Source organism: Arvicanthis niloticus, chromosome 14 (assembly GCF_011762505.2).
Source record: "Arvicanthis niloticus isolate mArvNil1 chromosome 14, mArvNil1.pat.X, whole genome shotgun sequence".
Taxonomy (NCBI): domain Eukaryota; kingdom Metazoa; phylum Chordata; class Mammalia; order Rodentia; family Muridae; genus Arvicanthis; species Arvicanthis niloticus.
In genome coordinates, this window is record NC_047671.1 from 65,207,031 (window position 1) to 65,234,370 (window position 27,340).

General features: G+C 42.8%; 1 protein-coding gene across 3 annotated transcripts in view; it reads left to right on the plus strand.

Moving 5' to 3' along the window:
* The window catches only part of Garem1 (GRB2 associated regulator of MAPK1 subtype 1), a 168,468-nt gene that overhangs the window by 50,250 nt on the left and 90,878 nt on the right, over positions 1 to 27,340 (plus strand). For 2 of the 3 annotated variants that reach the window (XM_076912939.1, XM_034517971.2), the window contains exon 2: positions 9,060 to 9,200. In XM_076912939.1, coding sequence (XP_076769054.1) covers positions 9,060 to 9,200 — 141 coding nt within the window. Of the gene's footprint in view, positions 1 to 9,059; positions 9,201 to 27,340 lie in introns of those variants that run through there. The other variant, XM_076912940.1, reaches the window with a different exon arrangement.

Consider the following 27,340-nt stretch of genomic DNA (forward strand, 5'->3'; position numbering starts at 1 on the left):
GGTTTCTTCTGTTTGCCCCACCCCTGGCCTCAGACTCCAGTCCTAAGTTCTCCTTGGAGCCTGAGGAGCCACCAGGGGAGTGATCATATCCAGGATCATATCAAATTCCACCTCTCAGGAAACATAAAGAAAAAAGAAAAGGATAGCCTCTCCAAGAGAGTCTCGGGGGCCACTTAGCGTTCTATTGGAGATTCTAGCTAGGGGTACTGAAGAAAAAAATAGCATCCAAATTGGAACAGGGAAGTAAGACTGGTTCTGTTTATAGATAACCTGTTCTTATAAATGGAAAATCCTAAAGAATATGGATTTTTTACCAATTGTACTACAACCAAGAAGTTCAGCAACACCACTGAATACTAAGAGCAGCATACAGAAAATAGCTGTATGTTAGTAGTAGGCACTGCAAAATGATGTTTCTTGCAGTGCTATCAGAAAGAATGTATTACAATCTCTCACATATTTAATAGCAAAAGCATTACAGGACTTGTATACTGGAAAGTATATATTATTAAATAAAATAAAAGGCATTGCTTGTTCATAGATTGTAAAGATTAATAGTTCTAAAATAGTAATCTCGAAATCGATCTGTAGATTAAATAGTTAACAAAATCACTACTTTCTTTTCTGCCTAAACTGACAGTCCTAAAATTAGCCCTGATAAAGGGAACCCAGAAAAACCCAGCCAATCTTGAAAAGGAGTGAAGCTGTCAGATTCAATTTCCTATCTTCAAAACTTACAATAAAATCACACTAATTAAGACAATATAATAGTATCATAAAAATATGAGGTAATTGAATGACGTTGAAAGACTGGAAATAAACCTTACATGTATGCACAGCTGGCTGTGACAATGAACACAACAATTCAGTGAAGAAAGGCTCACCTTTACAGAAGCTGATGGTTAGGTTTCTGAATATCTACATGCACACTAGTGCGTTTGGGCCCTACCTGTCACATATACAAAATTTAACATGAGTCATAGACCTAAATGTAAAAGATAAAGCTATGAAAACATAGGAATGGTTCTTCTTGACCTTATGTCAGATAATAGTATTTCATGTTTGGCCATGAAAGTACAAGTGACAAAAGAAAAAATATATTTGAATTCATGTGAAGTAAAGATTTTTGCACTTAAAAGGACTATATCAAGAAAATGAAAGTCTACACAATGGAACATATTTTAGTTCATGTATGGTAAGAAACTTGTGTCTCAAATGTAGAAGAACCCAATGGGATACAGTCTCTCCTGGGCTTTTTCAATGGGATACAGTCTCTCCTGGGCTTTTTCAAATCCTGGGTGCACACTAGCATGCAGGGAGGATTTCAGAGCCTGGCATCCAGGTACCCACTCCCAACATTCCTGATCTCATTGGCCAGAGGTAGAAACTGATTAGGGTTCTTTCTAGATTACAGTGTGCATATGGCTTGGGGTCAGAACTGTCTCCCTATGTCTCCCTATGGGCTGCAGCACACATAAGGGACAGTGGCCTCTGAAATCATCAGATAGGTCAAAGGGTACTGTTGTTGACAGTGCCTGTTACCAGTTTTTTCCCAGAGACCATTGTTCACAAAATGATAATGCTAGAAACAGGCCACAGTGCTGAAGGTCATGACAACTGTGTATGGGATAGAAATGCTCTCGTGTCCTTGGAGGATCATGAGACACACAGAACATTTTTATTAGATAATCCTAAAACCATTACTGTGTTTGTTCAGGGTTAGGACGCTGCTTGTTTCATTGTGTTTCTTCCACACATGTTATCTGTCCCACCAGCTTTTTAAAAAACAATCGACTTGACTCCTTTGATGCATTCCCAGGCTCTTAGCAAGCAGCTTCAGACACGGTCGCTGTGTCCCAGTGATGCTGTTCTCTGTCTTCAGCTCGACATTCTTGTAATTGAGCCGCGAGGCTGACATGTCCTCTTCTCTTGTTCTCTGGACTTCGGTTTCTAGGGTTCCCACTGACTTCAGACTATTACCTGGCTCTGGGGATTCCACGTGACCTTACCCTTCCCGATGGCTTTATAACTTTTCCCTCTAGATTACTTGCTGATTAGTTAATTCTCTGGGAATTCCCCTCCCTTTCTGCTACTTCCTCTTTGGAGCCCCTTCCTACCTTTTCGAACAACATGTTAGTTGTTGATTTTGTGATTGCTCTTGGGCTCCTCTCCCTCCACACGCACATCCTCTTATCACATGGTTTATAAAGTCCTTTGGGACAGACATATCACAGGTGCATTCTCCAATGTCAGTCTGTCTGGAAGATGGAGAAACTGCTAAAACCCCATTCATTAAAAATGTTCAATTAGATCATACTTATTATATTCCTTAATTTATAAAATGAAATCAGCTGAACAGAGGAATTGCCTTTCAAAGGGCAGAGAAGTTTTTATTTATGCAGACTGCTTTTAGAATAGCCTCTCGTAACAAGCCTTTTGGGTTACTGTGAGACTGCTGGTGTTGAAGATTATGCTAATTGAAGCGTTGCTTCAGGAAGGCTAAATATTGTGACAAGAAGGGGATCCTGGATCCTGGAGCTGACACGAGGGTAATGCAGAAAGGTTTCTCAGCACCTTTCTGCATTACCCCTGTGTCAGCTCCAGGATCCAGAAAGAGAAACCATGCAACAGGCAGTTTGTTCTACTCTATATCAATTAAGGAGCCCTGACTACTGGCACTGCCCTTCCTTTAGTTTGTTCCAGGTGCTCCTGGAAATCAATAACTCTCATAGGGCTTGTGGACCACTTCCATGGGCATGACCAAGGCAGGAAGTAGGCAGTGTCCTTTGTGCTCACACACCATTGGCTAGAACTCGGGAATGTGGCAGGGCCAACTGCTAAGACAGTAAGACACCTTGCTCCTTTATGTGGGTGGAAAGAAGAGCAAGTATATTTGGTGTTCAGCTCCTGATGTCCACAACAAATAAAAATTCCAACTTCAGTGATTGATTCTCACTGCAAAATCATTAACAGATCCGATCATCTTGAGTGGGGCTTTAGTAATCTGTCAACAAGCATGTGAGTGTCCATCATAGTCAGAGTTCGGCTGAAGGTGCTGAAACAAAATTACATCATCCAGGAATGAAAGCCAACTTGGAAAAAGGAGTCTGTGTACAAAGTCAGGCATTCTGGGAGTTGGAAGGAGGAAAAGCAGTTCTGTGGTGTGATAGCTCTGAGTTCCTGACCAGCCATTAGCTCTGGTGTGCACCAGGAGCACCAGGAATAAATATGAATTTGTTAATAAACTTCAATTTTATAGTTGTGATAGTGATGGAATTCTCACAGTGTAGGGAATTATTAAAATCAAATGTGTTTGACCTTTTTGTTGTTGGTGTTCTGTAAACTCAGCATATGTTTGATATGACAGGAACATCCCCCAGACAAATCTGATGTGGACATCTGGCTGCATTCGTGTTTGGCTTTATCTTAACATTAATAATGAGAAAACTTGTTGGACATGAGCAGACAGATTTAATATGAAGACACATTGTAATAAATTGTCTGAATCCACTTATTACAGAATTGTGGATTTTCCTTTTAAATTTTATGATATTTGCAGACACATCTCAGGACCTAAGTGTAAACACAGAGCTCCTTTCCATCCTATATGCACTTGAAATACACAACCTGAAAAAACCGTGCAGTATGTTTAGTTGACTTACATTTCAACTACAGCTTTCATATGAGGCATGTGTGGAATTTTCCACTTGTGACATCATGGTAGCATTCAAAAAATACTGGCTTTTAGAACATTTCAAATTTCAGATTTTTTATTAGATTTTTTTATTGGAGATGAATTAAACTATTCAATCTATACCTCATTTTCTGTGTAAAAAATAAGAGGAGCATTTGACATACTTGTGTTCTACTGTGCGGAGTGCTATGTGATGTTGAGTGATTCAGAACTCGGAGTGCTATGTGATGTTGAGTGATTCAGAACTATACAAGTAACTCATACACACCAGAAGATGCCTGCACTGTAACTCAGATGTATTTAGCTGTACTGGTGTGCAAAGCCAAAGTGGTTATGAGGTGTATGATAAATTACAATCCAACATGGAGCAAGATATTCCAAATAAAGATAAACATATTGGAATATTTAAAAGCACAGTGAAACCAAAGGCCATGCGTGTGGCCTGCTGTGTTGCATTCTGTGGGGTCTATGAGATGCACTGCCACAAAGAAGACTGTATTTATAGTCCCGAATGTCTCTCCTCACACCCTGAAACCATGCTTCTCAAACCGGACAACTCCTGAGCCTGTCACTTTTGTGTTTGAAACAGTAGATGGCTATGTAGCCAAAGCTACCTTTAAACTCACTCTGTAGCCAAGGCTGCCCTGCAACTTAGCATCCTTCTACTTGAGGCTTCCAGGTGGCTGGAAGAAACTGACACCATGGCGGCAAGACAAGTTGTTAAATATACTTATTTTATCTGCACATTTATGCACATACATTTGAAAGTTGACCTCATAGCTCTAAAATAAATGTATAGGTCCAACATAGACTGTAAACAAAGCTATGAAATTATTGTGATTTAAATCAGTAAAATTGAGCTTGATATTTAGTTAGGATTAGGCTTGACATGGAAGGACACTCATTTAGGTGACATTTGAGCTGGTTTTTAAGAACAGTAGGGTGAGGAGCTGGGCATATGGAGGTGAGAATATAAAGAGAAGAATAGAGAATGATTTTAGGGACCAGTTACATGAGATTGAGCAAATATTTGAACAGAAAAGAGCCTTTTGGGAGTCAAATATAGGGCAGGGACATAAAGTTACAGACACTTCGGGCTATGGGGCCACTGGATGAATAGTCACATCTGAAGATGTGTGAATAGAATGATAGGATTCTATATTTTTAATTGCTCTTACCTGTAGGAATATTTAAATAAGCTAGAAGAGGGCAGGCTCTGTTCATTTGGTTTATTCACTCCTGTTTGGCCAGGACCTGGAACATAATTGACTCTCTGTCAGTGTCACGGAATGACTGTATGGTATATGCTGTGTGCCCGGCAAGGGGGCATCCCTTCAGAAAGGTGGAGAGCCTTGCCTCAACCAGGTACTCCATATAGAAATTAGCAACTGATGCCATAGCTGGAGAGCTACCTGTACCTGAGGAGCCCTGGAGAAAGGGTGGGTTTGTGAAGGAGAGAGAAAGGGGGAGCAGGCTAAGGCCAGGCTGTTCCTGCTTCTGTGGTAGCTGGTGAAGGGGAAACACTGAGAGGAGGTAACAGGAAGGTGATTTGGGAGAACAGTTTTTGTACTGTAAGCCAAAGGGCTGAGGGGAGAGTTACTCATACATATGCAGCTCATAAATACTGATTTTGGATTTTGAAATTGAGCATTATTTTAAAGCAGACTTCTTTTGACATTACCTAGTGTTAATTAATATATATATATATATATATATATATATATATATATATATACACACACACACACACACACACACACACACATATGTATGGATATCTTTAAAGGAATGTATGGATTACTGTTAGGGGAACAAGGTCAAAGTGAGTAAAGTGTGCCCCAGAAGCATGTTAGCTGCAGAGTAACTTGCAGGATGATGTGTACATATTTTGCAAGGTAACGCCCACTTCCTTTAGGCTTCTTATTACAACACCACTGAGCTAAATTTTAGAACATTATACATAGTTGTTAAGCACCAGGCAATTATATCACAAAAGATGTTTGCTTTATAAGTTCATTTAATTCCATGTCTTTATTAGTGACCTACCCTGGGATATTTTAAGTTATTGTATTGTTTTATTTCCAGACAAATTTTGTGAAACTTATTTTGCCTAAAGCAGGCACACAGACCAGTTGTGAAAAAATAAAATAAGACATAAGCTCAAAAATCGGCATTGCTTCCTTCCTACTTTATGGCTCCGACAGCCATTGTGAGCCTCTTACTAGTGTTTACTCCACCAGCAAACGGCAGGACTGAACATTATGTTTTCAGTTTGATTAACCCGACTGCAGTTGGTTTTGGGTGCCACTTTAGAGCCCACTGTGGAATAAAATTAAAACGTTCTTTATGACACAACAATTCACTTGTAGAAAATGACATTTTTCTTTTATCCCTGTGTGGCAGTATGCGCTCCCCCTGAGTTTCCCATATGGGCCTCGGGGCTCCGTTTTCTCCAGATTCATGTTCCTGGAGTGGGAGTGTTCATTCCTGGGCTCCCAGAAGGCTCCCATCTCCTTCTCTGCTCTGAGCCAAGCTCATCCATCACAGGAAAAGCCCAATGGCTCTGTTCTCCTCTGAATGCTTTCTTCGTCCCTGCTGAAGTACCAGGACCAGCCTAGATTGCTTATCTCTTTTACACAGCATGGGTCTCCTGCTCCCTCTCATGAAATTACACATGAGCACACTGTGGGCTCCTGAAATGACAGAACCAGGTCTCCTCTATGTTTCTACCAGTTCCTCCATTGCCTGCTCACAGAAATTAAAACAAACAAACAAATAAAAAAACAAAAACAAACAAACAAGCAAAAACAAGACACGTAAAGTGGGTACAGACGTCATGGCACATGTACACCAACATACACCCACTAAATAAACAAACAAACAAGTAAATAAATGGAAAAATAAAGGTTTGTTCAACAGATGGGTAAGGAATACTTTGAAATTTAAAAAGCATGCAGCCTCAGACATTCACGACCCCTTTCTAATAATTCATGATCCCTTTAATAAGCTGTGTGTCTCATATAGCTCATGGATGGTGTAATCACTCACTGTTCTTGGTGGCATCGGCTGTCTGATGGACACCGAGGACTTTCGGTTGTTGTTGTTGGCTGACGCATGAGTCCCCCGTGCTCAGGTGCATGCTTGCTGTACTGGTTAAGTAATAAATGAAACTGGAAGCCCAGGGTCAGCTTCTCCCTGTTTGCTGAGTTACTGCCAGTGGTTTTCCAGGTGAAGGCCAGTGTTGTGGCAGAAAATGAGGAAGAAGTGCAAAGTAAGTCCCACTTACTAGCTGTGCAGCCCCCAGCAAACTCCTTGACTGCACTGAAGGTCATTCCCTACCCTATTAAAGAATAGCACGACCTAAAGTCACAATGTTGAACTGACATTTAGGGGGGAAAGTATACTATAAAGTTAATGGCTGAAGTTCTCTGCTCACTCATAATAGATTAGACTTGGCTGTGGTAGCCTCCATTCTCAGTCACTGTGTATTCTCTGGGAAGAGGGTGTTATGTTACCCCTCTTGCCAATGAGAAGCAGGGATCCTGCCTGAGACCACACAGTGGAGGTGGCACAGCGCTGCTGCACAGCCGATCTGCTGAACACACCTGCTGCATGCTCGGCCTTCTAGGGGCTGCTGTGGTGGGTACTGCTTAACGTCTCCACTTGAGTAGAGCTTCTAGACCTTTTCTTCCTACCGTAAGAAGCCTGAGGAATGCAAAGGGCTTATGAGTGCACCAGGAGATGTTGTTATTAGACTAACCCTCCCAAAGCATGAGGTGCAGGGGAGTCTGAGAACCCCAGCCCCCGCCCCAACACACACAAACACACACCGACATGAACCAGACCTTCTCTTCCTGCTAATGAACACTACCTCCAGGTCATTCCTACCCTATAAATAAAGTACTTAAGTCTTGTTTTCTACCCCCCAAAATAAAATATTCTTTCATTAAAACTGTTTCAGAGATCATCATAAGGGTTTAGAAGTCAGTTCCCTGCTTATGATTGGAACAAGCATGCAGTCGTTACTGCCTCTATTAATGATTGGAAAAGTACTGAATCTTTTCATTTTAAAGAGGCCTGCAAACACCATTTCAAAACATACAATTACATCACTAATAACTCTTAATTATCGTACTAAAGTTAACATAGAAACTGAGGAAAGCTATCTTCCCTATGAAGGAATTAACCTTTCCAGATATTTTCATTGGGCATTTAAAGTGACTAACCCAGAATTAATGGGCTGGATTTTGTCAGCATCTGAAAAACATCTTTACATTTCAAGAAGTGGATTTCCCTTTTGCAATAGTTTGTCATCATTTCAGAAGGCTAAAAAGGTACTTTGGAGAGTATTAAAACAAGAAATAATTTCATCTGGATGTTCTAAAGCTTCATTACGCTTAATTGATTGGGAGGGTTGGTGGCGAGCCAGAGAGAACTGGCAGATGGATGCGTGGGACTTAAAAGGAAATATATGCATTTAGTGTCGAGCACTCCTTCAACTCACTGAAGTTTACTTTTGATAGTTTTAGTGTAGTGATTAAGAGCTAAGCTTTGGCATCCTTCTGGTCTAGAGCTGAATCCCACTTTTCTGCTCATTAACCCTGTGAGTGTAGAAACATGACTTCCCGTTCTGGATCTTGGTTTTGCTCACCTGGGAAGGAGCAATGCCTTCTCAGTGATGTTGTCATACTCCGTGAAATGACAGAAACATCTTCTAAGTTGTGCCCGTCCTAGGCACTGAGTGGTATCGGTCATCATCAAACCACACCATGTAGGATGCTGATGCATGTGTGAATGGAAGATGTCTGTAGGTAACCCTAGGCATAGTTTTTAACTTGGTAAGGAAACTCCTTTTTTTTCTTTTAATTCTTTTCTCCATTTTTTTCAACTCAAGAACTTTATGCTGTGTTATAAACTGTTAATTTGTTAATAAGTAACGTGGAGGGGAGGTGTGGAACCAGAGGATAATGCTACCTTTTTTTCCTTGAGTTTGTCATCATCGTTGTTGTTGTTAGGGGATAACTAAACCCTAAATCCTTGAGCCTAAACTACCATGGCTTCTAGCTCCAGTAGAACCAGGTATACCAGGTATATCCAAAGCACCACCATTATTTTTTGAGACAAGATCTTTCACTGAACCTGGATGGAGCCTGCTGATTGGCTAGACAGGCTAATCAGTAAGCACCAGGATCCTCCTGTCTCTACCTTCCCAATCCTGAGGACTGAACTCAGGTCCTGGTACTTGTCTGCCTTTCTGGACTGGGTCATCACTCCAAAGCAATACAAGTTTAAACTAAAGAAATTCCATTGTATGGAGTAAGCAGATCTGAATTCCAACTTTCTCATATGAAATTGTATTTTTCAGGAGAATGTGTGGAAGGGCTGCGGGAGAATGACTACCTGCTGATCCATTCATGCCGGCAGTGGACGACCATCACTGCCCACAGCCTAGAAGAAGGTCACTATGTCATTGGGCCAAAGATAGAGATCCCTGTACATTATGCAGGTAAGACTCAGGGAGACAAGGGGGCTGGGGGACGGGCTTGAAGAGCAGATTTTATCTTATGCTTGCAGGAACTAGGAATATATCAACTAGAGAGCATGCCAACTTAAAAGAATCAAACACTTCTGTGTGGTTATTTTTCAATCCATGATGTCTCCATTTTTCAGAGATACTTGTAGTTAATGAAGCTGGATGTTTATAAGGTGAAAATTTTACACAGAGAATTCCTCTGTGGTCTTGGAATTGGAATATTATGTATAGCCAGATCCTGAGCTCCACGGTCTTGTGCCTGACTAACCCAAGTACAACCTGAGTGTCGCTCGCCTTTTTGATTCTTAGAATTCTTCAGCTGCTCACTAAACTTAAAAACCGAAAAAAAAATTCAAAAATATTATAGGAAAAAGAACTGTTGTGCCCCAAAACTTTGCTTTTCATAATTCTGCTCACTACTTAGTTATTTGAGTAGGCTTTCTGGGGAAACCTGAGCAGAAGCGCCTGTGGAAGGTGCTGTGTTTATCAGACTAGGAGGCAGGCAGCTGGGCAGTGTTCACAGTAGTGGGGGGTTTACAAGCCCTCTGTGTTGTCCAGATTCTCCTTGAAGAGGTTCCACCCACAACAAGGTCACTTTATTTTCAGCAGGCTCAAACTCTGGTTTCTCTTTTTATGAGAAAATAAAAAATAAATTGCCATCATGAGTGTTTTTAATTGGCTGTGTTCTGTCAATTGACTTGAGCTTTAGAAATTTCTACAAAACATGGTGACCGTTTCTGTCAACCCAGTCTTCCCAGAGGGCGGCTTTCAATGGGTCATTCTCGCAGATCTCAATGGAGACCCTCCTGCCTTGACTTGGACCTGCAGAGCTCTGGCCTGTTTTTCCAATCTTTATCTTTTCTCAAGAGAAGACAATCTACTATAGCTGGGTCAGTCACCTCCCTATTTCCTGACTACACTGGTTACTTTTCCAGTTGCCCCACTCAACCTGCTGGTGTTGCCTCCTTCTGCCATGCCGCTCCTCCTGTGGGGAGGGCCCTGTTCTGTCATGGGTTGGCTCCGGATCCGCTGACTGCATGTCACATTCACTTGACACCCTTCATTCCATTACTGTTTTCCCTGCTCACACATATCATCTTCCTTCACTCACCAGTTGGAGTATACACTCCTTAACAAATGAGATGTAAAAAGTCTCTTGCTGGGTGGTGGTGGCACACACCTTTAAACCCTGCAGTTGGGGGGGGGGGGGGGGCAGAGGCAGGTGGATCTCTGAGTTCGAGGTCATCTGGTCTACAGAGGGAGATTCAGGACAACCAGAGCTACAGAGATAAACCCCATCTTGGAGGCAAAAAGAGTCTCTTGTGCATTTTTTCTCAGTCTACAATTGATAAACTTCTTTGTGGATACGGTTGTTCAGTCCAGGGATTGAAGTCTTGGCCTCACAGTGGAGTCAAATAGTTTGTTCTGGAGAGACTGGTTGCTGAGTCCTGTCTGTACAAATTCTACTTCATTTGCTCTCAATGATGGCTTAGGTCTAAATGCTTGCAGAAAATTGGCATCAGGATTTCCATGGCTAAAATTACAATTAAAGTTGGGGAAGGGCATCCAGTGCCAAATGATAAGATCCACTCCCTCCAAACAACAACAGACATTTTGAGCTTAGTACTTTAGTATTTTGAGCTTATACTTTTATACCAATGGCTATCTGTCTTTCACTGGGAAGAAAGGTTCGACATGTTCAGACATGTGTTCTCTGTGTGAGAAGCAATGTTGCTGGTTACCGGGATGGTGCCTGTACAGCCACTTGGTGCAAAGATGTGGACTATCTTTAATGAAACAGAACCGCCAAAGCTAAATTAAGAAGTGAGGACACTAAGGTCACACCACTTTACATTAATGTATAGAAAACAAGTTAAAGAAAGAGAAACCCGATATGTGGCCAAGTGCCTTATGAGGTCATTTACCATTAGACAGGCTGGAGCGGGTGGCTGGTGAGGAGTGTTGGTCTCAGTCTTCTGAACTGTTTTCCTCAAATCACTTCAGCAAGAAGCTTGAGGAGAAGGTTTGAGGGCCACATGGATATTATTAATCTTTTGTTTGGGGGTTCACACCTTTTGACAGCACTGATGCATTTGCATTTCAGGGTTTACAGGCAAACAGCTGGCTCTGTTGCCTCTTGGTAGAACATTTGCCTCAAGTGTGTTCAAGTGCGACCTTAATCCCCGGTACTACAAAGGAAAAGAACAGTTTACAAAGGCACATTTTAGTGGTTTTCTAGGCTCTTTTTTCCTTCAGTCTTCTAGGCTAACAGGTAGACAAGAAGGCGGTTTGTTTTAGTTACATTATAAAACTGGGATTTATTAATTTGATACGATCACATCAGTGCTTTTGGTGGCATATTCATAAGCTGTTTTCTTAGTTTTCAGGCAAAGTTTCACTGTTTCCCAGGTCTGTCTCAAACTTCTGGGTCCAAACCATCCTCCTGCCTCAGCCTGTGCAAATAAATGCATGCACTGCCATGCTTAGTTTATAGCATCACATAGTTTGTTTCCAAGAAGAGATTTATTGTGAAGTTCAGCCCTTGGAAGAAAGAGCATTAAAGTGCAGTGTGGGAACAAGAGCCTCACTTCCATTGTTCTTGCTTGTTTGAGCTCTGGCTGTAATTAGCAGAGGACACACCCACCCAGCATGCATTACTATGTTAGTAGCTTCAGGAGTTCCTCTAAGGTGGGATTCATCTCTCATTCCTGGAGGAAGCCTACTAAGTGGTTCACAAATGACTTCAGCACATAGCAGTGGCAAAGCCCACAAGCCTCAAGATCATCCCTGTTTGATTTCAGCCAGCTACTCATCCATTGTTTGGACAAATCCTAAGTTTCTTAGTGTATCAGTGGGAGAGAGCACCTTTCTGCTGAGGGAGCCAGGAGGCTATGCAAAAGAAACGCCATTCAGACTGCTTAGCACTTTCCCAGAACTTCACAAAGATTAACGATTCAGCTCACCACAGCAAGTCCAACAAAATGTCTGCGTTCCTAGCTTTTATCTTGGACTAATCAAAAGGTGAACTGCTTTTCTGGTCATTGGAGCAGATGAGCATGGACAGCCCTCAAAGTCGTTCTGGCTGCTGCGCGTGGCTTGGTTTTGTTATCTGTGTGTGAGTGTCATTGTCTGTTCACTTTTGCTTTTTAAAAATAATTTTATTTGTTTTAAGAACTTCATACATGAGCACAGCATCTACATTACTCCTGCCCCCTCCTCTCCCTGCAATCCCTCCCATGTACCCCTTCCCAAGGGCACACTCTCACCTTTAGTTATCAATACGTATATTCACACTCACATACAATGTATGTATGTATGTATGTATGTGTATATATAATGTATATAGATGTATATAAGATACATATATATAATCTGTATATACATGTATATAATTATATAAAATTATATTTACACACATATATATAATTATATATTATATATTATTATATATACATATATATAATATATATAATATATGTATTATTATAATATATAATTATATATATATATATAATTATATATATATATGCTCATATGTACATGTGTAAGGAACTGACCTCTTCAGATTTCACAGTCTCTGTGGGAGCTTGTTCCTTGAAGAGATAGGTTCTCCCTCTCTCAGCAGCTTTTGGCCACCTGTACTTCTTCATCTGGGGCTGAGACCATGTGGAATTTGTTCCATCCACATTGGCATTTAGCTGGTATTGTTGTTATTGTTCAGTCATATTTTGAGAGTTCATGGATACATGAACTCTTTAAAAAAAAAAAAAAAAACTTGTCGCAAGGCCTTAGCCCTATACCATTCACTTAGTTTTGCAGAGTTTGGTCTGTGTGTTCACTTTGTTTGTTTGTTTGTTTGTTTGTTTGTTTGTTTGTTTTTATCATTCTTCCCTGTTTGGTTTTAATCGTTCTTCCTCTTCCCAAATGTGCTTTCAGACAGACAGACAGACACACACACACACACCTATCTTGACTTTGAGTATTTGGGAATAGACAACACACATGCCCTAATTCAATATGCATTCCTAAAGATAAGGGCGGTCTCTTTCTAATACAACTAGCTCAGAGTTGGAAAACTCAGGGCACTTGACAGTTTACAGCCCATATTCCATGTCGTCACCTGTCCCATGAATGTCCTTTATTACAGTTGTCCTATTCAGGATAACATCAGACCTCTTAGCACATTTCATCAAGTCTTGCCAGCTTGCTTTTGTCTGGCACTGTTCCTTGGCTGTCTTTATGTTGTGTGGTATGGACATGTTTAAGGGTTATCACTTCCGAATCAGATTCCAGTCGTGCACTTGTATATGACCATAGCTTCTACAAGGAATTAGTGCCCTTGTGCCTATTATTCATCAGACCAGTTCTGATCACTGAGTTAAGTTGTCTGTTTTCTTTGTTGTATCTATGTTTATAGATAGGTGGATAGATTGATCGATAGGTCAATAGAGAGATCGATAGGTGGGATGATGGATGGATAGGTAGATAGATAGATAGATAGATAGATAGATAGATAGATAGATAGATAGAAAGGAAGGACCATTGCTAGGAAATTTGAAAGAGGAGACTTCCAGACCCTCTGACAATACTGTTCCTCCTCTGAATCTTCTGGCCCCCCACTTCACTCAGTACAGTCATGAACCTTGTCCTTCTGATGCAGTATTTACTGTGGTGTGTTGAGAATTCATGGTTTCACCTAAGCTGAGGCTGTGTCAGTCTTTCCCCCTACTTTAAGGAAAACCTTTCCCCACTTGCCCATTGCTTTACTTGCCTGTGGTGACCAACGGACTTACAGATTACTGTTCTTACTTATGTTAATGCTCAAATTGCCCACCTGGGTCTGGGCAACATGCTTCCTGTATTTTTGCCAAGTATGCCCTGACTTACACAGAAGTATACTGCTTCAACAGGAGGAATGACAGCACTGCTCCTCACTTTGTGTCCTTTGTAAATGGAGTCCTATGGGTTTGGGCAGTGCACCATCTGGGCGGCCACACATATCCAAGAAAGGGGTGAAACTCTATGCTGCTGCTGCTGCTGCTGCTGCTGCTGCTGCTGCTGCTGCTGCTGCTGCTGCTGCTGCTGCTCCTCCTCCTTTTGATTCTATTTTTAGACAGAGTCTAACCATATAGCCTATGGTGGCCTCTGAGTTGAGATCCTCCTGCCTCAGCCTGAGATTACAGGCCACGTGCCTCCACATCTGCTTCCAAACTCAACATTGTTAAGAAGTCCCAATTCTGAATTCTTCCATATTCTGTGCCAGAGATTTTCATGAAATTTCTCATGCAAAAAGAAACAATTTCATACAACATTTAAAGGAGCCAACTGTGTCCTGAAGTCCACACTGTGACGTGGCAGCTGTAAGACACTCCTTGTGCTGGCTTCTGAGGTGATTCAACAGGCTTCAGACAAAGACTTCTTCTAGAAGCAGGGCTCTTTTGTAACAGTCAGTTCTGAGAGAAGGTGTGCAATCAGCCCTGTGTGTTGTGTGTGGTAGAGAAAGAGCTCTGAAAAGCTGTGGTTGTTCAGGACAGAGGCGGCTCCTTTCATACAAGTGCATTCCAAAGGCACTGCAGATAGACTTTATCTTGGCCTTCTACCTTCTCACCACTACCTGATGGGCAAAGGTATCGTAGGAAATGTGCAACAGAACTCAGCGTTTCCTGATTCTGCATCCTTAGGACGTCCAGCTCGAAATTCAGCCCTGCCCAGTCACCCTGTGTGCCCACCCTACACCTCTTTTACTCTAACTTACCCAACTGAACACATCCATCCTTAAAAGTTCTTAAATGCCGTCCTATAACTTAATTCTAGCCAAGGGTTCCCAGGGATGAGTGATTATCATTTTACAGTTTACATGGCTATTTATCAAATGTATTTTGTCTTTTGCAGCTCAGAGTCAGTCCAACAGACTCAAAAGTACATCTCATTTGGTGACCCACCCCAATCAGCCTTGAATCTAATTTAATATTCATAATTTGACATCTGTTTCCTTTAAATTGAATACAAACTCAGGATCACACAAAGACCTGGCTATGCCATACCATCTGAAATTGTGTTTATTATCTCATGTTCTGTGAAATGGAGATTTCCCTGAGACCATGTTGTAGAGCTTGTCATAGCTCTAACTTTGTTTTGTTATGTAATTTGAAACATGGTCTCTCTCTATCGCCATGGCTGTCCTGGAACTCACTCTGTAGACTAGGCTGACCCAATCTCACAGAGATCTCCCACCTCTATCTCCCAAGTACTGGGCTTATAAAGGTGTGCACTACCACACCTAGCCTATATGTCTGACTTTATAAATGACCCAACACATGAAGCCTTTGAAGCAAGGGATTCTTTGTGTTTACCTCTCAAGAGAAGCAAAAAAAACCTCTCAATTTAGCCTAGTAGTCCATGTCTGTAACCCTAGCACAAGGGAGGCTGGGTGAGAAGTTTGAGTTCAAGGTCAACCTGATTGTATATAGCAACTTCCAGGTCAATCTGAACTGTATACTGAGACCCTGTCTCTAAAGACCTACAACCACCAAAACAGAACAAAAGCGTACCAAGAAACCAAATAGGTGAGCCTGGCTCTAGTGAGCAAGGCCTATAGTCCCCAGTTGCTCAGGAGGGTAGGACCATTACAACAAGTTCAAGGGCCAGCCTGGACTACTTGGTGAGAGCAGAGGAGAAGGGAAGGAAAAGGAGAGGACAAGTGGCTTGGATGTGAGCTGCCTGTGTGTCTGCTCCACCGCCTTGGCAGGTAGTGCAATTCTGAGTTGAGATCCTCCCTCTCATGATACTCTCATGTAGTGCTCATGAGAATTCAAATCCCTCCATGAACCACTTGCTATCATCATGGATAACAGATTGCTCCTGGGATGTAAGCATCTGAGATAAGCTCCAGCCACATTGGCTTCTATTTTTAAATTACCACCCTGCTGCAAATCCGGTCAATCTCTGTCAAGCCAGGATGATGTCAGAGCCTTCTCTCTGAGTTGCTTCCTGTGTAGAAAGAAGGGATGCTTGCACATATCTGGTAGACTTGCTTATGGGGTCTGCACAGTCCTTCAACAAAGCACCTGGGTTTACGTGGCAGTGCCTGTTTTTAAAGACATGGCATGTACAGTGTCTAGCTCATGACAAAATTACAATAGTGTGCTATCTAATATAACCTTGAATCATAATTACTGAACAAAAGGAAATGTTGAAACAAGTAATTTCATTCTCCTGAGTTACAAGTTTAATTAGCGTGAATCATCAGTTCACAGAAGTAATCGCTAGTGTTGAACCACGTTTTGTATACTTTCTCCCTAATGAGGGGAAAGCTATGATAAAAATGGAAAATAGCAAACTTTCCTTTGAAAAGTCCTGAGAGCTGCCATATTAGGCCAAGAAACATTTATCCCAGCCAGCCTGGCCATTAATAATTATTAGAATCAAACAAGCAAGCTGCATCCATGACTGACTCGCTCAGCCACAGTTAACAAGTAAACTGTAGTTAGTGCTTATCATTTTCTAGGCTGCTAACTCAGCCTGTTATTGCTTCACAGATGTTCACAACAAACCTGCTAAGGTCTGTTCCTTACTTGCATTCTGCAAAAATGCAAATGTGATCCTGGGACGTTAGGTCTCTGGTGATACTACATAGCCGATAAGTACAATTTGGAGCCAGGATACATGGCCTCTCATTGTGATCTCTTGGAACGTTCCAGAAGGCACTTTCTATGTGGACAGTGCCATCTATCTATCCTAGAAAAGAGACTGGTTAGAAGTGGCTAGCATGTCGGCTTCCTTGGGGCTCAACTGGTGTTCTGACTCCACAAGAGCAGTAAGTGGATAATGTCATTAGTCACCTTTTCACTGTCATTGGCAGTCTCAGCCCAGCTCTGTGTGACTACCCAAGGAGAGCTTCTAGGACACCGAGGCCCAAGAATGGACTCTTGCTAAGCTTGGAGTCCTGCCCATTGCTGGAGGCCTGGGAAAAGATCTGCTGTCTACCATCGAGGGAACAGGTGATCCACAGCATGCTTGCTTGAGGACTGAAACTGGGCAAGCCAAATGGCAGTGGAGTTAGCATCGAGGGGGTAGTGAGGACAGCAAGTGAGGACTGAGTGTTTTCATCAAGTCTTTTGTGTTAAAGGAAACAAGAGGGCAGAGGGGTGAAAGGCTTTTACTATTTCATTTTCAGAGAATAATGCAACCTGAGGACTCTGTCTAGGCTAAGTGGAGTAATTCAGGAGCGAGAAAGAAGCTAAGTAATGCAATCACTGGCAGAAGGAATCCTTCTTCACACCTCAGTCATGCTGACACTGACAAAAGAAACATTTGTTTGCTCTAGTTTTATGTGGCCGGATAGAGGGGAAGGCTGTCTAGGCTGTTCAGTTTCATGGCTGGATTCAGGAGGATGTAACTATCATAGAGGGTAGGGACTGGGAGGGAGACCACCCCCATATCTGTTTTAACTCTTGGTACTTCGGGGTAGCCTATCTTCACACCATGAGGAGGGCAGAGTCACATGAGGTAGAGGACTGTGGCCAAAGCCAGAGTCACACAAAGTAGAGGACTGTGACCAGCTCCTATTTGGAGAAGCGAGGGCACGGGAAGCTGATGGTTACTTACATGGTTTCTGTGTTGCATTGGAGATGAATAGGTTTACTACCCTCCTTGGATACCTGGCCTGAAGGGAAAACGGGTGTGTGCAAGCCCGTGAGAGAGGGGAGGAAAGAGGGAGGGGGGAAGAGAGAGAGAGAGGGAGGGAGGGAGGGAGGGAGGGAGGGAGGGAGAGGGAGGGAGGGAGGGAGGGAGGGAGGGAGGGAGGGAGAGAGAGAGAGAGAGAGAGAGAGAGGTGGGAAGCAAAGGTTAGTAAAAGCTACTCCTGCCTCCTCTCTCACACTCTAATTCAAACACCAGCACACCAAAGCCCATTCCCAGTATGCCTCCTGATACTCTGCCCAGCCCATTGTACTTGTATATGGTCAGATGGGCATTCATACTCAACTTAAAGCAGGACTGAAACATTACATAAATGTCTACTTTCCTGAAAGAATAAATTGAAGATTGCCACCAATCCTTGGTACAGCTTCAGCATGGCTAATGTACTTCTCATTGCTTCAAATAATAACCCAGGGTACACTGGGGGTGGGCCCTGGGTTCAGTGCCTGCTCCTCAACCCCAGTAATAATGGAAGAGGAAGATGTGCTGGCATAATGTTTCACTGATTTTGTTAGAGGTGATGTTGCTGTCCTGATTGTGATAGGAATTGTCCTTAACTTTTAACAGAGTTATTAAAAGATAAATGTGATTTTGATATAGATACATAAAATGCATTTTAATGAAAGAGATTTGAAGAGACTATGAAGCAATACATTCATAGTTATTTGACATCATACAATGTGACTTTTCTCGATGGCTCTATAAATACTAATAAAATACCTCTAATAAAAACTATAAAATCTCTTACTTGTGATTTCCCCATTTCAGCCTGTTTAATCTTGTACACCCTGTGAGTTGTCTACTGTATCTACAAGCGGAAACTCTAGGAACAAAAGAAATTTACTTCTAACAGAAGCAGAAGTGGCATGTGGGGTTCAAAACGGGTGGCATGTGGGGTTCAGGACAGGAGTGGCATGTGCGGTTCAGGACAGGGGTGGCATGTGGGGTTCAGGACAGGGGTGGCATGTGGGTTCAGGACAGGGGTGGCATGTAGGGTTCAGGACAGGGGTGGCATGTGGGGTTCAGGACAGGGGTGGCATGTGGGGTTCAGGACAGGGGTGGCATGTGGGGTTCAGGACAGGGGTGGCATTTGGGGTTCAGGACAGGGGTGGCATGTGGGGTTCAGGACAGGGGTGGCATATGGGGTTCAGGACAGGGGTGGCATGTGGGTTCAGGACAGGGGTGGCATGTGGGGTTCAGGACAGGGGTGGCATGTGGGGTTCAGGACAGGGGTGGCATGTGGGGTTCAGGACAGGGGTGGCATGTGGGGTTCAGAATAGAAGTAACATGTTGGGCTCAGAACTTCTAGGCTGCTACTCTTCTACTTGAGTCCAGGTACTCAGTGGAAAGTTGGTGCTGGAAAGGGCTAAGTCCAGTCCAGTCTAATGTAACCTATGACATAATGTGATCAACGTGGGTGGAAAGCTTGAAAAGCTGCCTGTGACCACGCTGTTAATGGAGTGTTTATAGTCCGGGTGGGAACACGCACATCTCACTTTGTAATTTGATTTCCATGTTGGATTTGTACCTCTGATCTTTTCAAAGGTTTCCTTTTAGCTCCTAGGAATAAATTTGAGCTTTTTCTCTCTGTAGAAAACAGACATTCCAAATAAAGTACACTGCTAGTAACACTTCCTGAAGTCAGTGGGCGCCGTCTCTTGGGATTAGATTCATTGCCTTGATGACTCACTACCCAGGGGAGTTGAGCGCTGGCTCTCTCTAAAGACTGACCCTGCTGGTAGTTGTCAGTAGACACAGAACAACAACAAACCAAGCGTAGCATGCTCACTTCTGCCATGTGTTGCAAGAGGAGGATGATTCAGACACTACCATATTAGTCTACAGTAGGGTGGGTGTGACACAGTGCCCCTAGCTTCTCAGAATTCATTTACAGAATATCTTGGGGTCTGACCCTCAGAGTGACTAAAACCAATGAGTGAGTGAGTGTAAGGCAAGCAAAACAGACACAGAGTTTTTATCTACAGACATTAAAAGTCCTTGTCAGGAAATGAAACACAGTAGGTCGCAGACGTGAACATTCCAGTCCTTCACCTGGGCACTTCTGCCCTTGGTGGCAGTCGTTGCTTCTAGTAGTCCTCACACCCACCATTTCAGCATCTTAGCTGCTCTCTGTTTGTAACCAGACACCAGGCTGTGCCTCCATCCACCCTGGCTTTCCTCCTTGCCCCCAAAGTTCCTGCGTGCCTAATCTTAGTGCCACTTCCTCAGTCGGTCCTGCCATAAGCCACCCGGTATGTCTGTCACCTGCTCTTTCTTTCTACCAAGCCTGACAAGCTGATTTTGGTCCCTAGAACCCACAGGTTGTCCTCTAACCTCCACACACATGCCATGGTATATGCACAGCCACACATTCACATACATACGTCTGTGAGTAAATAAATGTAATACATTTAAAGAACTTTCTGGCAACAAGATGAAATCTTTCAATACTGTCATTAAACATGATTAAAATCGTTTAATAGGATTATTCTAGAAATATTAAACATTAAGTCTTTTAGACACATAGTGAGATTTTGTTATAAAACACTGATCTCTCAGAAGCCAGAGGTCTTTAGTCCAGGTTTCTCATGATCTCAGACACTAGAATATGGGCTGGAAAGTACACACACATGCCTTTTCATGCTTGTGTGTGGTAGCTAAGACTGCTTCATAGAAAAGCTTGTGTTCTGTAAGGGTCAGATGATAAAGGCATGTATAAAAGTCTCATCCTCTAAAGATTAACCTATCAACATTTGATAGTTTTACCTATATTGGGGGCATACTTCTGAACTGCATCCTATAGAGATTCTTCATTCTACATGTCAAAATCTAAGACAATTCATGAGTTATTGTGGTCACATATCTTTCAATACAATGATTAAACAAGCTTCCTTATAGCGGAGAATATATAATGTAGGTCAATTTACTACACTCAAAATATCTGTCGGGGCATCTGAAGGTGGCAAAGTTGTCGAGTGCTTGCTGTGTGAACATGGAGATCGGCACTGGATCCCCGAACGTAAGTTAGAAGCTAAGCAAAGCAGGTATAATAGTTCATGTTTGTAATTCTAGTGCTGAGGAGGAGGGTCTCTGGAACCTGGGAGCTCGATGGTCAACCAGTCTAACCTACTTGGCAAGCACCAAGCCAATGAGAGATCCTGTTTCAAAAACTAATGTGTGGGTGGCACCTGAGGAATGAGCAACAGCCAAGAATTTCCTCTGGCCTCCACAGACACACACACACACACACAGAGCTTGCACATACACTCATGTGCACATAGACACACCTGAACATGCACACACAGCAAAAGATGTGTTAAGGAATGTGTCAGAGTTCTTAATAACACTAGTATCCCGTATTTAAGGCAAGAATGATTGTTTTCTTTGTTTAACATACACCAACAGTTCTCGACCAGATTTAAAGTTGCTTCTGCTTTCCCACCCTGGGAACCTCTGCCGATGTCTGGACACAGTTTTGGTTATTGTCACTAGAGGAAAGGCAGCTACTATAATCTGGTGACAGAAGTCAAAGATGCTGTTGACATCCTATAGTCTTGCTGTGCATGGGCAGCTGCTGCAGCCGCAGATGCCCTTGCCACCAACATCAACAGTGCTGCAGAGAAACATCGAGACCATCCTCACTGGCCTCCTCCTCCTCCTCCTCCTCCTCCTCCTCCTCCTCCTCCTCCTCCTCCTCCTCCTCCTCCTCAGCATCCATTTTATAGTCCGCTACGTACATTTTTCTCACTCTTCAGATGCAGGCTGTCAAACAGACATCGTCTGGAAAATCAATGTCAGAGTTGTTTCTAAGACAACCAGTTGTTGCCCAGACCATGGGTGGGGGTGGGGGGGCTAATTCAACAGATTGTAAACTCATGTTACTTTCCATAGACTCTGACTGAGACTGACAGCAGCCAAGCATGTCCTGGCAAAACAATTCAGGAGGCTGTGGTGGAGCAATCACTTCCTGCTAAGCTTTGTTTACCATCTAGCAAACTGTCCTTAACTTTTACCCTTCTTCTTCTTCCTTTGTTTACCAAGGGGGGAGGGGTGCCTATAAATTCCTAGCTTTTAAACCAACGAAAACATGGCAAACCAGGGCAACCTGGTTTTGGAATGTGAGCGCCATCCACCTGACATGAATCTTTAAGTGCTATCTACGTTCAGGCAACTGCATCAAGCGTCTAATCCAGGAAAGAGGGATGGCATTGAAGCAGGATTGCTACAGGTCTGGATCTATGCAGATATTCGTCTACGATTGGATACCTACTGGATGCCAGGCAGTAGGTATAGGGAGTGGAGCAACAGTTGACTGTGGTAGAGTTGAGCCCCTGTTGAACACTCAGGAGGTATGTGCCATGTGCGGCTGGACCATCTCATGTAATATAGAAGCTGTGCTTTGCTAGGTATGGAAACTCAGCCTTTGGTCCTCCCAGGGATGGAAGGAAAGTTAAGATTCAAACTCAAAACTAACTAGCTATGGAGCCTCTACACCCAACCTGAATCCTGCCACAACAGCTAAATCTTAGAGTTCTCATGAACCTCCCGGCGTGGTCTCTATCCTGTAAGGATGAGCTCATCCTCATGAACTTGTTTTTGTGCAACAGGTGAGGACAGCCTTTGACTAGCAAATTGTGTAAGTGGAAGTAACAGATAATACAGCCCTTTGTTCCTTGGCCCCAGGAGTTTGGAGAGGCTGCCCCAGTCTCTTCCGAGCAGGCTGGGTTGTATGAATCATGGAGAAGGCTTAGAGGATATTGACAGAGGCGGTAATTCTTCCTTCTGCTTTTCTAGCTCACCCTTAGCTCTTGTCAGCCAGTGTTCACAGGGAGTGTTCTCAGTGAGAGCTCTTCCACCAGGAAAGGATTCAGGCTGGGTGTAAAGGCTCACAGGTGCTGGGGCGTGTATTCTTCTCAGGTCAAAGTGTCTGACATAAAGACCAGTGAGATGGCTCAGTAAGAAAATGTACCCGCCACCAAGCCTGACAACCTGAGTGCAGTCTCAAGAACACACATGATGTGAGGAGATACCCAAATCCCACAAGTTGGCCTCTAGCCTCCATACATGTGCCTTGGTGTGTGCACCACATACAACTGTGTGCCCATGCATGCATGCACACATACAAACACACACACACACACACACACACACACACGAGAGAAAGAGAGAAGGGAGAGGGAGGGAGGAAGGGAAAGGGAGAGAATAAATAAAAATCAACCAATCAATCAAAAATACCCTCATAATATATTAAGTAAGCTTATAATTTTGTCTTTGTAGTAATTCATATTCATCTCAGGCTACATATGTATGGCCTATGGGCCACAGGCTGGGCATGTCTGAGAGAGACACTGACACTCTGGTGCCCTGAAAACTGTCTGCACACTTGGCTATATTTAGTGCCACATTGGCCAGTACCGAGGCAGAATCCTTAACTGGGTTCAGGAGCAACTCTTCTAGTTGTAATGAGATTGGCCAGTCAAGAACCACTTGAGAAAGGCAGCCACTCTGGCTGGCACCTTTAAAGTGACTCTGGCCACGATGTCCAGGTGGCAGGAACCACTTGAGTCAGTTGAGTAATTCCTGCCAGAGACTCCAGTGTAGTGCATATCTTCCTTATGCCTTGAAACAGTCTCATGGTACTGATGCCTTGGGAAGCAGGAACCAGAGAAGGGTCCCACTTTCACCTTGTCCTTCTGTGGCCCAACAGTGGCCTTCTTTCCAGCTACTGTAACAATTCTGTGAAAAGGGCAAGAGCAGGGAGCTCCATGGTCTGCCTCAGCAGCTCTGCCACATGGTGTATGGCCTCTCTGTGCCTCCCTTTCATCATTTATAAAATGAGCATGACAGCACAGAGTTCATCCACTTGTCACAAAGATTAGATGACACTTAGGATCATAGCTGACTATGCTGAGCACTGAGTGAGTGACCTCAGCTGCCATTGCTGCTTTTTCTAATGCTTTTTCATTTGCAGTTGGTAGGGAGGAATTGTTCTTTGTTAACAGAGCTCAGTGACATTTCAGTACAGACAAACCCCCAGCTCCATGGGTCTTTTCCCCAGCTCCTGTGAGGTGTAGGAATCTCCATGTCTTGCTCATTTACATTGACGAAGCTGGGCTGGGGAGCATCTCTCCTGCTTGGAATGATCTTGTTGAGTGAAGAATGACTTGAAAAAGCCAGTCTCTGTGGCTGATGGCAGACTCACAGTTCTGCAGTAGTTAGCACCATTTGGGGATGGTGTTCAGGGTGGGTGCAGGGAGAATTACTCAACTTTAGTCTTCACATTTCCAACTCTACAACTTCAAAAATGATTGTTTTTTATTTCCTAAATCTTCATTATACTGAACTTTTGATTGTCAGGTACTTGGAATAGCAAATGTCTTGTTAGTAGGAGCTTTATAAATTATAAAGGATGATTCTTTTATAAAGCATCTCTTGCAGTAGGTCTACATTTCTGTGGTTCTGCATATACTTAACACTTTCTTGGAACAGGTGAGTATTCTTAGTGTTTAAGATAAATGACATCTGATCTTTGTGATCCTAAATGCCCTTGGTCCCCTGAGGAAGAATTTACTTTTAAATCACACAACACTTTATTGGAGCTATGTATGGCACAGTAGGGTGTAAAGTGCCCACCACATGTGTTTTCAACTTCCTTGTAAGCTTATAGGCGTATTTCATTTAACCTAGCATTCCTTTCTACACTACTTTCAGTATACAGGGCCTGTAGTAGGTTCCTTCATAGCTGAACACATGGGCAGTCATTAAATCACCATGGACATTACCTACCAAACCAAGCTTTCCTCAAGAGCATGTGCTCCTTGGAATTCAAATATTATTGAATTATTTTATTCAATAATAAAATTATTATTGAATGATAATAATTTTTATTATCATTCAAACATTTTCCTCTTACCCTTCATATTATTCTTTTTCCCCATACCATCTTATTGAACATGTATGTGTCTCTAGAATGCTGCTTAAAGCAAATGCTGTAAGGAGTTGGATGTGTTGGAGCTGAATTGCTCTGCCTGAATCCAAGAAAGGAGCTAGCGTAATCTCAAACACTTGATTATTGTTAGTGTGGTTTAAGTTAGTACTTAATCATGATCCTAGTAACCTGTGTCAACCAGGAGAAGATCACGAGTGACGGTCATAGGACTCTGTTCACTGATCCAAGAACACAGACTTAGTCTAGAAAACTAACATGCAAATTAGAGAAAGGACTCTGGTACTGGTATTTTACGACCACACATGAAACATTTGATAAGAAGTATGCAGTGGGAATGTGAATTCATGGTCTCTGTCAGATAATCAATGACTTTACACCCAAGATCGCAGCAAGTCATAACTCCGTTGTTTAGAAAAGCTGCTGAGCTCACACCCCAGGCTTCAAGGATCCTGTCAGTGCACTGGAAAAGAGAAATCTAGATGTGGGCTGTCAACACCAAACACCAAGCTGATCGTTTCTTATATGGAATGCCATGTTTAAAAAAAAAAAAAAAGAATCTAATAGAGTCTTACCATGTAGCTCAGGCTAGCCTCATACTCAGAAATCTATTTCAGCCTCCTCAGTGCTAGGGTTTTAAGTGAACTATCATGTTTGGCTTCCAGAAATATTTACCCATAGTTTTATAAGGTCTCCTGACTGAAGGGTAGCAGCTCAGTCGGGAAACTGCTTGCCGTACAAGCACAAGGACCTACTGGATCCGCGGAACTCATGTAAATACCAGGTGTGGTAGCACTGTCTGTGATCCAGTGCTAAGAAGGCAGAATTGAGTAGATTCCTGGGGTTCACTGTCACTGTGTCACTGTTACCAGCCCAGGAAAATTGGCAAGCTCTAGGTCAATGAAGAGGCTTTAAAAAAAAAATCACTGGCAAAATGATGGCAGCAGGGGAGCTCACAGAAGTTTGACTTCTGACCTCCATACATATGCACACATATATACATGCATGCACATGAAAATGAACTTCTACATAAAGGACCACATTCACCCAAGACCGATTTACCAAAATGACTGTAAGAGACTGTCCATGATTGGTACCGTTGGCAATAGAACGAGTATGCAGTGAAGCCAGTGATGGGGGTTCCTTCTGTCTGGAGGCAGAAAAATCTGGATGGCGTATAGCAGCAACTTTAGTAATAGAGTGTATTGTGTGAGAGCTGTTCCTCTTAGAACCTTCCAGATTCTTGTTTACAAATGGCTTTGCTTGTAAAAAAAGTGTCCTTGAAAACATGAGTAAGTCACCATGCCACTGTCATTGGCCAGAATGTTGGGAAAACATGAAGAAATTAATATTTTCAAAATATTAATTATTTCAAAAATAATTTACTGAGAATAAACATCAGCTTTAAATAGGTTATTTCCTTTTTAAAAATCGTGTGGAACAGGAGTGGAAATACTGTTCTACTCCATCCGCAATCTAAAATCCAAACTAGGAGTCAGGACCACTGAGGGGGGTTCAGCTGTTTCCTGGAAAAGCCCAGCCAAGCAGGAAATACTCTTACCCATAAACCCTATCAATCCACCCCTCTGAAAACCACTGAGAGGTTTTGAACTGTGTGCTTTTCAGATCCTTGTCCATGGTATGCAGGGCTTCAATCAATTGCAGGCCATTGTTGGCCCTTAGTGGCTCTCAGTCCATGCAAACTGCTATATTGAAAAAAGAAAGAAAACTAAACATTGACTGAGTGGTCTAAAAATAGAAATGTCTCAGAGTTCAGGGTGCTGGGAAGCCCTAGGTCAAGGAAAAGGCAGGCTAAGGACAGTACAGGTTCAAACACCATACCTTCTTCCTGTGTCCTCTCAGAGTGGAAAGGTGAAGCTCTCTCTGTGGTCTTTAGGAAGCACTAGTCCCATCTGAAAGGGCTGTACCCTCATAAACTTCACCCAGAGCACCAGCTCACACCACAGAAGGATTGGATTTGAGCCTGTCAGTCTTGGCGAGGCCACATGGGCACTCCGACCTCCGTGGTAGCCTCTCGATACATGGGACCTGGCTCTGCCTGCGTGCAGTATTTCACATTATAATCAGGAAGCAGTTGCCTCTCAGGTAGCTTTCCTAAGGCCTTCCTGGTAAGCTTTACTATTTGGCATTTTGCTCTGTAGTTAAAAAACAAAAGCAGATTTATTTGAGGCAGTAGAGGAGTCATAGTAATCTTTTAAATCTGTACAGAGTGAAGGGAGTGTGGGATAGGAACACTATCCTGTGTGCTCCCTCCGGTATCTGCTGTGATAACTTCTACGGAATGGAAAGTAGCTAAGAGTCGTCAGACAAAGAGGAAGACTGGATGAAGCTATGACCAAAATGAAGCTGCCTAGTAAACACTGGTGTTCCTCTGTTGAAAAAAAAAAAAAAAATACCCAAGATGGTTTCATCCTTACTATCCTAGCAATCCCTGGGACAACTCTCT